Source organism: Canis lupus, chromosome 26 (assembly GCF_048164855.1).
Source record: "Canis lupus baileyi chromosome 26, mCanLup2.hap1, whole genome shotgun sequence".
Taxonomy (NCBI): Eukaryota; Metazoa; Chordata; class Mammalia; order Carnivora; family Canidae; genus Canis; species Canis lupus.
This window is the reverse complement of record NC_132863.1, coordinates 25,984,734-26,000,477: the sequence shown is the minus strand read 5'-3', so window position 1 is coordinate 26,000,477 and position 15,744 is coordinate 25,984,734. Positions and strand designations below refer to the sequence as shown.

The 15,744-nt window shown below is 40.9% G+C and overlaps 1 protein-coding gene across 3 annotated transcripts in view; it reads right to left on the bottom strand.

The window, feature by feature from the left end:
- The window catches only part of ACSS2 (acyl-CoA synthetase short chain family member 2), a 44,577-nt gene extending 29,484 nt beyond the window's left edge, over positions 1-15,093 (bottom strand). For 2 of the 3 annotated variants that reach the window (XM_072800646.1, XM_072800647.1), the window contains exons 1-2: positions 14,826-15,093; positions 9,350-9,545 (exon numbers count right to left, since the gene is read on the bottom strand). In XM_072800646.1, the coding sequence (XP_072656747.1) occupies positions 9,350-9,545; positions 14,826-15,003 (374 nt within the window). In that variant the 5' untranslated portion in view covers positions 15,004-15,093. Of the gene's footprint in view, positions 1-9,349; positions 9,546-14,306; positions 14,326-14,825 lie in introns of those variants that run through there. The other variant, XM_072800648.1, reaches the window with a different exon arrangement.
- Between the last annotated feature and the right edge of the window lie 651 nt (positions 15,094-15,744).

Sequence of the window (15,744 nt, the reverse complement as noted above, 5' to 3'; positions counted from 1 at the left end):
CAAATAATAAGTATTAGAGTAGGGATTGAAATCCAAGCAGAGTCCAGAGCCTACTTTTGTTAATCACTATACATATAATTTTTATTTGAACGAAAAGAATCTAATGCCTTAAAAATACTGAAAATTACTGAATTAGATGATCTTCAAGGAATCTTGTAGATTTAAATTTCTATAATTCCACACTCAGCCTAGTAAAGGGATATAATAACCAGCCTCAAATATCTGAGATGTTTTATGGAAAAAAATAGGATTATTCTATGTAGCTCCAGAAAATAGAACTAAAGCCAAAAGAAGAAGATAGAGTGGAGAGAAAGTTATAGGGAAAGAATATACATAAGAACTTTGTAGCAGAGCTGCCCAACAATGGGACAGATAGTGAGTGAACTCCATGGTCTTGGTAGTGTTCCACAATCAGAATGATCACATATGGGTACTGCTGGGGATGGAGATATTAGAGCTACAATTCCTGCTTTGTTTAGGAAGTGAACTAAATGACCTCAAAGGATTAGAACTGAGAGTCTCAAAACTCTCATACAGAGGTTCAAGGTATCAGACACTGAGGATCATTATCAGTGCACAATTTCTCTCATACCAAATCCAAGAAGGAAGGCTATCCTCAGCTGCATGCCTTTTGTACTTATAGTTGTAAATGTGAGACTGCCCTAAAGCAAGAACCCAGGCTCCCACCAGACTACCTGCTACCTTCATGGGACAGGAAGCCACCACTGGGTTCCTCCCCTACCTCCAACCTTTCCCAGCTACCCTGTCACTGCAGTTCCCTTATATTTGTGACAGCAATTCTAAAGGTCAGTGCTAGAAGTAATTTATTCATCCCCTATGGATTTACAGCTGGGAAAAAGAAAGTTCAGAAAAGGGCATTATCTAAAGCCATTCTCATCATTTACTAAACACACCGGTATAAGAAGACCTAGACACAAACTCATGAAGTTGACAGGAGCTCAGTACACTCAATCAGGCTTCAAGACAGTCTCCATTTATTATATACTTATTATTACACATGTTAGCATATACGAAAATAATATATTAATTTGTAACATGTGATTTATTATACATTTATAATTCATATCCCTACTTCTAAAAAGTGACTAATGACTTGGACAATACAGCCTACTTGTCTCATTTTCACCACCTTAGGGAAGAATTCTTTAAGGTATCAAGGGTCATGAAACTCAGGAACAGGGGAGAGAAACAGATTAGAGAGCCACATTAAATGTGAAATCCTCCAGCTCTCCTCCACAATCAGTCCACCAGATTCAAATGGAGAAAGACTGTTCCTATCAACAGTTATTTCCCCATATGCCTCTATTAGCATAAAGCTTAGGCTACCAGCACTAGTACTGCCCCAGACAAGGGAGCAGACTCTCTACCTTAGCCCTTTAAACCTTCTAAAATCCCGCCTTTATTTCACCATTTCAAGAGAAGCCCAGCCCACCTACTGAGTCATCATAAAGTCCCTATAGGTTGAATTAGAACTTCTAAAAACCACTTCCTCTTCAGAGATAATCATAGACTCCTCAACTATTAGAGCCAGAAGGACCTTGCAGAGTATCTAGTTAATCCTCCACCAGTCACAAAAAGGGAAGGCCCAGAGAAGGGAAGAGATGGTCTGAGGCCATCTTCTTTTTCAAATGAGTGTTTTTCCATACCATGTATATTTTAATCAGTAAATATAGTATTGTGAAACCAGTGAAGACACGGATGGAGGACAAAAAAGTCCTTCCCTTCCCTTCCCATATCACTAAAAGGAACTCCAGGACATGGACCTAGGTAATTAGTAGAGTCCTTGGCTATGAATGCTAGGACAGTACAATGTAGGTCTGGCTTTCCATATCACCTTGACAATCTTTGCCCTATCAGAACATAGGCTTGTCTCACCTTTCCCTCTTCTCAAATATATATACACATACCTCACAGGTATCTGGAGAATTCTAAATATCACACTCTGGAATTCATACATGGGAGCAAACGGGATTCTGAAAGCAGAGTTTCTGTCCAAAGGTCACCCTAAAGTCATCTGCCTCTCTGGTTTCTAAGGATGGATTAATTACAGCCAGAGCCTATAGAGAGATGACAATGATTCAGCTGAGGATAAAGGGTGAGATGGCACAGAGATGAGGATAGCCAGGTGTAACCAAAAACAAACGGTGGAAGGAATGGACTGTAGTGTCTCTTTAACTACCCAGTCCCTACTCCTTGCACTACCCCTAACATCCTTCACTGATCCTTCATCCTTCACTTATCTCTCCCTGAATGTCTATTCCAGTAACTTTGTCACTGATCACTTTCTCACACATGTATACTAATGTATACTGTTAGCCCCTACTAACACCTCTATGGCCACACTAGGAGGAAGAAAGTACAAGAGAGGTTGAAACCAGTTTTGTTTGGAGGGCAAATTTAGCCTTTGGATCAGATGAGCATGTACCTTTGAAAAAGGTAAAGCGTTATATAGACTAAAGGGACTGTTGACTCTTCTCTCTCAACTTTCTGTCTCTCCACCATCTATCTATACATGCAGTTACCTATGTTGGTTTTCTTTCCTCCAAACCACTTTAAAATTTCATTTTTCTGTTCCATTCCCACTACCAGCATCCCAATTCAGGCACTTCTTCTGAATAACAAACTCCCAGCAATCTGGCTTCACATTTCCATTTCCATATGTATCCACATTAATCTTCTTAAACCCAGTTATGACCACATCATTCCCCTGCACTTAATCCTTCCATAGGTCTCAAAAAAATAGTCAAAATCTTCCATTCCTGGACCTCATCCACTGTTGAAGACAATCTTGATTCCTCTTTGTCTCATTCTCCAGACCCAATCCAAGCTAGCAAATTCCATGGGCTCTTCACTCAAAATAGATCCAGATTTTGACTACTTCTAACTACTTCAAAATACTACTATGGTATAAATCACCAACATTTCTCATTTAATTTCTACAATAGCCTCCTAATTGTCCTCCCTGCTTCTACTCTTGCCTTCTGTCTATTCTCAACACAAATGACAGAAAGATTCTAAATATACATCAAATGGTCATCACTTTTGTGCTCAGGATTGTCCAGGGGTTCCCTATTTCACTATAAATAAAACCCAAAAGTCTATATTGACTATCAAGGTCCTACATGATCTAGTGACCGGTCGACCCCATTCCCAATTCTCTTTCTCTAGTTCACACTGCTTCAGCTACACTAATTTCCCAGCTAGTCTTCAACCAAGCAGCAGCACACTCGTACCTCAGGGCTTTTACACTTGCTCTTCCATTACTTGGAATATTTCTCCTTCCCAACCCAACTATCTGCATGATATACTCCATTTCCTTCCTAAATGTCTGCTCAAATGTCACTTTATTAGACAGTTCTTCCCTTATCAATCCCTACTCTTTGTTGTCATTCCCTTTTCCTTAATGCCACTCTGTAGTTTTCTATAGCACTTATTACTACCTGTCATATATTTATTGGCTTGTTTATTGTCTGTCTCCTCAAGCTGAAATATAACCTCCATGAAGACATAGATATTGTTCAGAATAGTTCCTGATATGTAGTGAGTTCATAGTAAGTATTTATTGAATGAATTATTCCCTATATGTACTCTTTACTCCAGAAAAATTTGGTCTTCTTACTGTCCCAACATAATAGTAATGATGGCTAATATTTTTTTAGTGCTTTCAATGTGCCAGGAATTGGAAAACATCAGTTTGTTACACTATTCAATCAATAACTCCATGAGATGGAAACTTTTATCCACATGTCATAGTTGAGTACAAAATCATAAGCTATTTAGTGTCAGAAACAGGACTCAGATTAGGTTGACACCAAAACTTATTCTTCTAATTTTTATCATAATGCCTCCCTACATGCTTTATCCCTTCTGTAAACTATTTGTGTAAGTGGCTCTTTGCAATTTGGCCCATAATTGCTTTCCAGCTGATTTATATAGGCCTATTTGGTCTTCCAAACAGAATGTCAATTCTATGAGACCAAGATCTGGGCCATTGAAACATGGTAACACATTTTATCTTATATTTGTAAGCAAATTAACCTAATGTTAATTCAAATTAATTTGACTAATATGACAAATTTCTCTTTTCAACTGTCACAGCCTATTGTTGGATAACTAGAATAATGAAGCAGGATCATATGGTGAAAAGAACAGCTGACTAGGAGTGAGGATATCTGGAGATTAGTCTCAGCTCTGTCTCCAAGGAGGTATACAACCCTTAAGTAAATCATTTAGCCTCACTTTAATCTATCCATCTGTAAAGAGAACTGGCCTAGATGGAGTCTAAATGGTCACTTCAAGTTCTAAAAATACTATTATTCCATGAACACCTACAATGTCAATGTCAAGCCAAAAGTAAAAGGCCAAATTCTTCTTTAATAATGGTTCTATTTTGGTTCTAAGAGCACTATTTTATCTGTGCATTATTTCAGAACATGCCACAAAACAAGCAATGAGCTATAAATGTGGTTTGCTAATGCCACTAGAACTATATAAATGACATAGTTTAGGTTGAAAGGAATGTAATACTGCAGCACCATAAGAAGTATATCAATTGGAGCAAATCACGGAAAAGATGTCACTTTAAAAAGCATTAACAGGGTGCCTGTGTGGCTCAGTCAGTTAAGCAGCCAACTTCTGATTTCAGATCAAGTCATGATCTCAGCGTCCTGGGATCAAGCCCCATGTTGGGCTCCACACTTAGCCTACTTCAGGACTCTCTCTCTCCCTCTGCCCCTCCCTCTGCTGCTCACACACAGGAATACACTCTCTCTCTCAAATAAATAAGTCTTAAAAAAAAAAAGCATTAATAAAAATTAGAACAGGAAGAAGGTAGACTCCAAAACAAAAGACTGTAGAGGAAAAAGAAGACTTCATAGAATAAATGATATGATAGAGAGTTTGAAAAATATTGAGTACAACATAAAGGCAAATAAAATGGTTGGCAATTTTTAACTTCAGAGAAAACAAAAACCTATGCATAAAAAGAAATGCAATCATAATATATTACTCTTCTGTAAACATTTATTTTAAATTAACTTAAAAACAGAGCTAGGTAGATGAGAGAAAGAAGTTGGAGAAATACATAAGAACCAAATTCTCATCAATCATACTAGGAAGTCATACTTTTTAAAGTATGCAATATAAGCATATTATTTTAAAATATAGAGAAAAAAGGGAAAGAACCATAAATCTGGCCTATTTTCACTTTTTTATAACAAATGTGACTTTTTTGTAGCTTGGTTTTACTTTATTATCAACATAAAATAATTGAATAATAATGGCCTAAGTAGTACTTGTCTCCCATTCCCTTACCTCTATTTCCATAATACCTAATATATGACTGACCATCCAATAATTTAAAAAGTTCTTGTTGGTTGAGTGGCCAATGTAAAAATGGGGTGAAGATGTCTTGTAGAGTTACAGAATTTTGCACTAGAAAAAAAATTTAGAAATTATATAATCCAGTGCTTCCTTAATTGGTATTCCATGGAATTCTGCTTCTTGTAATGTTAATAGCACACTGCAAAAAAGTGTTTGGAGCTCAAATAAATTTGAGTAATCTCATGTATAAAAAAATTAATCAGGTGCCTTCACTGTAGGAATTCTTAGGAGGCTTTACTGTTAATATACACTGGGAATCCCACAAGGGCAATGTATTATGTAGTGTTTCTTGGACTTGTTTCATGAATGAAGCCCCTGCTAATATCTATAGTAAGGAATGGTTTCTGGAGCACTCTTTAGAAAACACTGATCTAGTCTACTACCCTCATTTTACAAATGGGGAAAGAGAGTCTCTCTAGATTTGTTCAGGTCTGGATAGCAGAGAAATTAGAAGGAAAGGCTTCAGGATTCTGCAGCTATCTCCAGTGCTTGAACAACTCTAGCCTATGTTTCCTCAGCCTTTCATCACGTACCTGAATTACTTCAAACTAGGAAACAATGTCAGACACAAGTATCTCCTTTATAGATCTTTAAAGATTTTTCTGATCCCTAAGGAACTTAGGAAGTGAACCCAAGTGTTAGCTGGAGCTCAAGCCATAAAGTCCCAGGAAAAGAGCTAAAGAAAGTTTCAACAAACATAAAAGGCTAAGTTTCAGTGGCAAAGTAACCCCAAATTGAGCAATGGCAATATGAATAGACCACTCACATTTGTAGTGTATTCCAATAAGTATATAAATGCTTTTATAACATCATCTGATTCTCATAACAATCTAATGAAAAAAGACAAGGATGGAATTATCATCCCCATAATGGAAGAGGAAATGGACTCTCAGAGAGTTAAATGCCTTGCCTGTGTTATACAGCAAGCAAATGGGCTCACATTAGGGCTCATAACAATCTATCATACAAATTGGACAAATTTTGATTGGTACCAGTAAAACATCCAAGCTGGGCAGCCCAGGTGGCCCAGGAGTTTAGCACCACCTTCAGCCCGGGGCCTGATCCTGGGGTCCCAGGATCAAGTTCCATGTTAGGCTCCCTGCATGGAGCCTGCTTCTCCCTCTGCGTGTGTGTGTGTGTGTGTGTGTGTGTGTGTGTGTGTGTGTGTGTGTGTGTCTCATGAATGAATAAATAAAATCTTAAAAAAAACCAAACATCCAAGCTGTTCCTACTGGCTCACTTAAAAAGAAACAGATCAGAGGCACCTGTGTGGCTCAGTTGTTGAGCGTCAGCCTTTGGCTCGAGTTGTGGTCCCGGGGTCCTGGGATCGAGTCCCGCATCAGACTCCCAGAACTCCAGAACCAGGGAGCCTGGTTCTCTCTCCGCCTATGTCTCTGCCTCTCTTTGTGTGTCTCTTATGAATAAATAAATAAATAATCTTTAAAAAAGAAAAAAAGAGGGACTCCTAGGTGGCTCAGTGGCTGAGCATCTGCCTTTGGCTCAGGTGTGATCCTGGAGTCCTGGGATCAAGTCCTGCATCAGGTTCCCCATGGGGAGCCTGCTTCTCCCTCTGCTTATGTCTCTGCCTTTCTGTGTCTCTCATGAATAAATAAATAAATAAATAATCTTTAAAGAAAGAAAAAAGAAACAGATCAGTTCTCAAAGTGCTCATGGGTGGTGGCAGAAACAACACCCCGATTACTGGAACTTTAAGGTCCTATTTGGGTTCAGTATAGTAATACCACCTAGAAGTTATGTTGCTGGAAGGAGGAGGTCTTAAAAAGTTCTCACTGTAAGGGGGCACCTGGGTGGCTGGGTAGGTTAAGCGACTGACTCTTGATACCAGGTATCGGTTCCAGGGTGGTGCATTCAAGCCCTACATTAGATTCTGCTAGTGTAGAGCCCATTTAAAAAAAAAAAAAGTTGGGCAGCCTGGGTGGCTCAGCAGTTTGGCGCCGCCTTCAGCCCAGGGCCTTATCCTGGAGAACAGGGATCGAGTCCCATATCGGGCTCCCTGCATGGAGCCTGCTTCTCCCTCTACCTGTGTCTCTGCCTCTCTCTCTCTCTCTCATGAATAAATAAATAAATTCTTTAAAAAAAAAAGTTGGGGGGATCCCTGGGTGGCGCAGCGGTTTGGTGCCTGCCTTTGGCCCAGGGCGCGATCCTGGAGACCCGGGATCGAATCCCACACCGGGCTCCGGGTGCATGGAGCCTGCTTCTCCCTCTGACTGTGTCTCTGCCTCTCTCTCTCTCTCTGTGACTATCATAAATAAATAAAAATTAAAAAAAAAAAAAGTTGGGGCATCTGAGTGGCACAGTCAGTTAAATGTCTGACTCTTGGTTTCAGCTCAGGGCACGATCTCAAGGTTGTGAGATCAAGCCCTGCATCAGACTTTGTGCTCAGCATAGAGACTGCTTAAGTTTCTCCCTCTCTCTCTCTGCCCCTCCCCCACCATGCTCATGGCTCACTCCCTAATAAATAAGTAAATCTTAAAAAAAAAAAAAAAAGTTCAGGGGTGCCTGGGTGGCTCAGTCGGTTAAGCCCGTGGGTCCTGGGATCAAGTTCCACATTGGGCTCCCTGCTGAGCAGGGAGCCTTTTTTCTTGTCCCTCTGCCCCATACTCATGCTTGCTCACTCTCTCTCTCTAGTGCTCTTTCTCTCTCAAATAAGTAAAATCTTAAAAAAAAAAAAAAGTTCCCCCTGGGGAGGCACCATGATGTAGAGTTACCAGCAAGGAGTCAAACAGATTAGATTTGGGTTTGAACCCTGGCTCTACTACTTACTTACCCTCTTTATTCACTATTGTAACCCTCTGTGCTTCACTTCTTCACCTATATTACAAAGCTGCTGAAAGCTAATGTAAAGAATTAGAAGGATAGCATAGTGTCACAGTTATGAGTGTAAATTCTTTAACTCTACTACCTGGGTTTGAATCTCAGCCCTACTTCTTATTAGCTATATGACTTTGGATAAGTCACTTAACACTTAGAATTTATTTTCACATATGTAAAATGAGGAAAACAGTGCATTCTTGGTTGTTGTTAAGAATCAAATAAGGTATTTGTTAAGCATTTGAGCACAGTGTCTAACACTATAGGGGAATGTCGTTGAAAAGATATGACCACTGATTTACCTGACAGACCCATGAGTTGGACCTGTAGGAGGCTTCTTACTCCCTTCCATGTCCTTGGAAGGTGCGTTCTACTTGCTTTTCCTGTTCCCAGAGGCTATTTCAAGGACAAAGCTTTGCAATATGGTGATGTGGTGTTGAAAACACCTGCACAGTACTGAGCCCACTTAGGACCTCTTTACAGACTTTTAAGATTTGGAGGGCAAGTGCAGCAATCCATTCATCTTACTGCTGCCCCAAAACAAGCCTTGTATATAAGTTTTCTTTGCTTATTAAAACTGCCACCTACCAACCTGGAGTGGCCTGCCTCTTTCTTCAGTCTCTCTCTGCCCTCTGTTTATGGGAGCTGGTTTCAAATTACACCTGGGAAACTCCAGAAAGAACTGTGAACTAAGAGGTACTACATAGCTCACTCACAGACAATGATGACGACAGTGGTCCTGGTAGGGAAAAACTCAATATCCATTTCCTCCCAAAGCAAAATGAGAAAGAATGCTACTCAGTCCTGTTTGCTTCCATTTACCCTCTCCCCTCTTTTCTCTCCAACTACAAGCCAAGAATACTAGACTAGAAATCAGGACACTTGGTTCTGAATGTTGGTTCAGTCACATACTAGTTGTGTGATTTTACGGAAGTCACTTAACTCACTTGAGGTATTTTTCCTCATCTGAAATTAACAATACCTTACTTACTCTTCCAGGTTGTTGCAAGCATCAAATAAGTTAATAGATTTTAAAGTACTTTGTGAACTGTGAAACACTATATAAATGTGAAGGGTGACTTTATCTGTCAGACTTCAAGATAGATGTTTTTACCAGTAAAAAGCAACTTTATCTCCAAGTTTTTTCTCGTGGACAATTCGATCTAGTACGTTGTAGCAGATATTAGTAGTTGCTCCTTTCATCCACTCAATGAAGACTTTTCCTTTAGTCACATCAAAATTGTACTGGAGGAATGGGCCAGGACACGAGGTCTTCCAGTAAAATTCCTTGGCAATGTCTCCCCAAAACTCTGCAACAGAAAGGAAAGCCCAGAAATCACTAAGATTCTCAGACATATTTATCCTCAGATGGCTTACTAGTCTATGACAGGAATAAGTCACAACTTCTCTGCCCTCCACTGTAGGACTTACCACCTAGATCTCTCCTCTATCGTCTAATCTTATCACCTACTACTTTCCTAACCTACCTTCTATTCCCATGAGCTAAATCTTGACTCAAATTTCTTCCTTCCCTCCTCAAAACTGCCATTCCATTTTTCATCATCTTTTAAAAAATATTTTATTTATTTATTTGACAGAGCGAGAGCACAAGCAGTTGAAGTGGCAGGCAGAAGGAGAGGGAGAAGCAGGTTCCCTGCTAAGCAAGAGGCCCAATGTGGGGCTCAATCCCAGGACCCTGGGATCATGACCCAAGCTAAAGACAGCCACTTAACTGAGCCACTGAGGTGCCCCCCATTTTTCATCATCTATTCAAATCATAGCCACCCAGTGCTATCATTGTGATAGCACTTAGTATATTGCTAGTATATCACTAGCTATACTAGCAAGTAGCTAGTATCACTAGCTACTGTGATAGTAGCTTAGTATATTGTAGTCAATCAGTAAATTTTTTTAACAAATTAGTAAGTGAAAGGAAGAAATTCTTTACCCACAGAGTCTTCCAACATATGTAATATCTTTCTCTTAATTTGTTCATTCACTCCCGGCAATTATTTAATGAATATCTCTTTCTCCTACTACCTCTTGCCCAAGTGTTACTTGCTATGTGCCAAATGTTGCTTTAAGCTTTTTATATGTATTATCTCATTTAGTCTTGACCACAACCAGAAAAGGTAGGCTTCATTTTCATCCTCATTTCATTGATTTAAAAGTCAAGAGAAATTAAATAATTTGCCCTAAGTTAAACAGTTACAAAGTCAAGATGTGAACTGCCCTGAGAATGATAATTTTGCTAAAATCTAAAAGACAAATAAAAATTTTTCTTCATTTCCTCACCAGGAACAGAGTCCCATCAGATAGAAAGGAACCATGGGTATGTGTTAAAAGAAACTCCTTGAGGCTGAAGTACTAAAAGTAAGAGAAAGAATAGCAGGAATTGATGCACAAACTGGGCAGATCATGCAATCCTTCTGGGCATGATAAGGAATTTGATATTTATCCTAAGAGGAATGGAAAGCCATTGTAGGATTTCAAGGAGAGGGCCATGATCAGATTAATAATCTTAAAATATTCCCCTGGCTGTTCTGGAGACAATGTATTCAACAGGTAAAACATGTAATTGCAGAGTACTTAGGATATTGTCAGTACAAAATCAGGAGCTAGAAGGGAAGGAGAGACACACTTAGAATCATAAGAATGAAAGGAACTTTAGAGACTATCACCCCTTCATTTCACCAATAACAAACCAAATTCATAGAGGCAAGTAAAGTGACTTGCTCAAGGTTACGTGATTCAGTTTATACAATCTACTTGTTAAGATAAGACTAACACATGAAATACTTTAGAACATGCAAGACAGGATATAGTTGAAACCTAAATCACATGGTGTACAACTTGCAAACAATTTAGGGAATCCAAATTAAATCAATCCTAAGGTGCCATTATATACCTATAAAACTAGCAAAGATTTAAAAAAAAAGAGTGGTGGGGCAGCCCCGGTGGCTTAGCGGTTTAGCGCCACCTTTGGCCCAGGGTGAAGGGTGATCCTGGAGACCCAGGACCGAGTCCCACGTCAGGCTCCCTGCATGGAGCCTACTTCTCCCTCTGCCTCTCTTTCTCTCTCTTTCTCTCTCTCTCTCTGTCTCTAATAAATAAATAAATAAGATCTTAAAAAAAAGAGTGGCTCTGTAAAAGAGATACTCTTATATGATAATGGCATTGTAAGAAATTGTCATAATCTTACTGGATACCAGAGCAATGACTAATGAGAGCCATAAAACTTTTTATATCCTTTCATCTGCTAACTTAATTTTGGGGAACACACTACAAAAAAATGTCAAAGGAAAAATAAAGTGATTGCTAAAGAGATGTTTATAGTAACACTATAACATTGAAATTGGAAACAACCCAGGAGCCCAACAATTAAAAAAAAAACTGATAAAAACTAGTAATACTACTAGTAGTATCACTGAATACTAAATGGCCACTAAAGAGAGAGAAAATGGGAGGTGGCATTTTAGTGAATACCATTCCTGTACCAGTCATGGAGCTAATCTCATTGAATCTTTTTTTCAAAGAGATTTTATTTTTAAATAATCTCTACATCCAAGGTGTCTCACACTCAAAACCCTGAGATCAAGAGTTGCATGCTCTACTGAGCGAGCCAGTCCAACGCCCCTCATTAAATCTTTTTTTTTAATATTAAAACACTCATAATTGAAGAATTTTTATTTCATGTACTATGAGTTAGCATGAAGGTAGGTATCTTGGATATCTGTCAGTAAGGTAGGTATCTTGGATGACCCATTCAAAGTTTGCCTAATCCAATTTAATTAAGTCTGTATCCCTCACATATAAACAGAAACACTGGCAGCCCATATTAAGGCTGTATTTCCCAATTAGACCACGCTGGTTTGAGCATAGGTGGCAAGAAGAACCCTGGCCAAACCTCCTAAGATGGCTCCAGGAGGGCTGCTGGTGACCCATCTTGCTCTCTCAGATGCAATGAAGCAAAAGGCCTCAATGAATCTTTATATGGCCCTATGAAGTACACATTAATTATCCTACTCTTATGAGAAAACCAAAGAAAACCAAAGCTCAGGAAACATAGGAAACTCTCCCAAGGACCACATAGCTAGAAACCAGTATACACAATCAGGTTGGTTGTTACAACTACATCAAGTACATGTATATACTCAAAAACATTTTTAAGTGATAATAGTAGGCATAGATTAGGTAAAACTATTTATGAACCACATTTATGTGTATCAATAAGAATGAAGAAAACTGAGTATTATGAGCATTTAGTTTTGTTTTGGGGGGTTTTGTTTTGTTTTGGTGGAGGTGTTGAAATCTGGAGGTTTTGCTGACACATATTCTAACTACAGAAGAAGTTCAGAAGATTAAAAGATGAGCATGGACTGAATGATCAGGGAGTTGTGTAGAATTGGTGGAATTTGACTAGGTAGAGAGGAGCAGAAAGAAATAGGCAAAGGCAAGGAGATAGGAAAAAAACCTTTGTGTATCCAGTATATCAATGAGAATGACTTGTCTAGAATAAAAGGTGTGGTAGGGAATAGCAAGAGGTAAGAATAGAGAAGTGAGGTAAAGCTAATTATCCAGACCTTGAAAGAAAGGTAGAATTTTAATCTGAAATTGGAGGAACCATGGAACTTGAAAGTTTTTGAAGTGACATATGAAAGTAGTATTTCCAGAATATCAATATAATAGTTTTTATTTTAGATAACTCTAAAGAGAGATTGAAGGTGGATGAGCCCAGGGGACAGGAGAACCAATTAGGAGGCTGCTTCCTTGAATTAAAAGGTTCTGCGGGAAAGGAAGAAAAGGTAATCAGAGACATTTTGAAAGAGTATTTAACAGAATTTTGTGAAATTCTGTCTGTTCAGACTGTGGGGTCAGGGAAAATGAAGAGTATAGCTATCAGGAGTATAGATTCTGTAGTCCAGACTACCTTAGTTCAAATCCCAGATCCACTGCTATGTAGCTTTGTGACCTTGTGCAAGTTAACCTCCCAATGCTTGTTTTCTTCTTTATATAATGGGGATATCAGTCTCTACATCAAATCAAACAGGATGTGTGCTGAGTATGCAGTAAATAATCTTAAATGAGATATGTAGATAGAAAAGAATCTATCTATGGTTGATAGATCTTTTTAGAGGAGAAGATGATGAAAGAGATTTAGTTTGGGATACTGCCATTGACAGGGATTAGAAAATTAAGATGAAAGCAGATTTGGGAGAGAAAATTGGTAAATCCCAGTCACAGTCATGTTAAATATGGTCTAACATCAAGGTGTGTGAATAAAATGGTCTACAGACCTATGAAATTTGGGATCAACGCATAAGTGGGATCCTGGGCACAGGGGTAAATATATAGAAGTTATTATTATAGAAATAGACATAAAACAAATGAACTCATGATGGGGAAAAAATATAGAGAAGGAAGAGAAGTGAAAACAGGTCTGAGGATTCAAACTTGGACACTGCCTGTAACAGTCAACCACTCCACGCTTGATTCAATCCTGTCTTGCATTACTCAGTAATTGTTTTGTCCACGTTGTTCTTATTGTTATCACACTAACCACCATTTATTGAATGCCTACTGTGCATCAGGCACTCAATAACGTAACACTCATCACCTGCTTTAGACCTCAAACAAACCTAGAGGCAAGTATTATCTGCATCTTGCAGACAAGAAAAGGAATCACAGGTTTAAAACTCTGCTTAAGACCACACAGTGAATGAGCGGTAGACACAGGATCTAAATCTAGATTTTTCTGGGTTTGATTCATTGCCCACGCTCATCCCACTATCAAACACAGTGCTGCCTCCCAACTCCTTGACCCCTTACCCGGACTGAGGGCAAGAGCAAAGAATTTTCCTCACACATTCTTAAAGACAGAGGCCTATCTCAAAATTTCTGAGTTATGAAAATCCCAGCCTAACTTCTTTTTTTTAAACGTGGCATTTTAGTGACTTGTTCAGTCTTACGTTGCGTAATTTTCACTGGGATTTATGAAACATGAAAAGCAGATCTGGGACTCCGTTACTAATTTAGGGGACCCCAGGATGGGAACCAGACCGGCTACTGACCCTCAACAGTTGAGACTAAGTCACACGGTAAAAGGTGTGAGGAGGCAACAGTTGAATTGGCGTGCAAGTGAGCAAAGAAAGTTGTGTGGCTCTTCTTCCCTCAAGGCGCCCCTTCACCTCTGAGAACCCATCCTCTCGTGTTTGGAACTCTCCTTTTCTCGTGGAACTTTCGCTCTCCTCAAGGAAGCCCCATCTCCTCACGAAATTTCCAAGTTGCCAAGGAACTCAACTCCTAGAGAACCCTCAGCTCCTCACAGAACCTTCCTCCTCCCCACAGAAGCCCCGAGTCCTCCCGGAACTCCTTTTCTATCTCCTCCAAGAACCTCATCTCTTCACGGAGTTGGGAAATCCCAACTCCGCCAAGGAACCCCTATCTTTTTTTTTTTTTTTTTTTTAAGGAACCCCTATCTCCACACGAAACCCTCGTTCCCCACGCACAGCGCCCATTTCCTCACTCGTCTGGAAACCCCACTTCTCCCCTCACTGACCCTGCCCAGGGCCGTCCGGGCCCCGCCTCACCTCGCGGCTGCTCCACCGAGCGCCGGTGCAGCTCGCGGTAGCGCTGCAGCGACGGGACGTGCGCGGAACGACTGACCTCGGGCGGCGGAGACCAACTCCGCACCCGGTTCCGGGTTCCAGCCTCCTCCCGCTCCCCGCTCCCGCTGCCGCTCCGGCTCCGCTCCTCCGGAAGCCCCATAGCGTCAAGCTCCAAGAGCTGTAAGAGCCTTCACCGTCGCTCCTAGCGCCTGGGCGAGGAAAACAGGCTGGCCGAGGGGCGGGGCCTTATGCGAGAAGGAGAGAGCAGGCGGGCGGGGGCGGGGCGGAGGCAGACCCGGCAGTGGACGGCTTGGAGGGGCGGGGCCACGCCCGATATGGGCGGGACCAGGGCTAGCAAATAGGGAGAAGTCGAATATTGCTTGAGGGCTAGGGGCGGGGCTGACTGCGGAAGGGGTGGAGCCGTAGAGTGAGCAGAAGGGGCGGAGCCGGGAGTGACAAGAGAGGTGGAATTTTGGAGTGACAGAGGAGGGGAAGGGCCAGGCGTGACAGTAGAGGAGGTGGGTCCTCTCGTCATGGAGTGACGGGGAGTGGCGAGGCTGGATGTGACAGGAGAGGAGGGTGGATCATGGAGTGACCGTGGTCGGGTGGGGTCTTGGAGTGACAGATGAGAAGTTGGGTTAGGGCGGGGCTCGAGCCGGAAAGAACTGGGCAACGGAGAGGAGTTGGATCAGGCCCATAATGGAGCCGCCCCGTGATCTGATTGCACAAGCCTGTCACCCCACCGAGTTGGAAAGCCGGGTGGAGTAGGGTCCTTTGTGGGTGACAGCCTTCCCCTCTGAGAACTATTCCCCAATTCTGAGTAAACCCTTCCCCTCTGTCCCCAGGAAAAACTCCTCCCACATTGCTGAGGGCACGGCCTGGGGACAGGATGCCCTCTCTG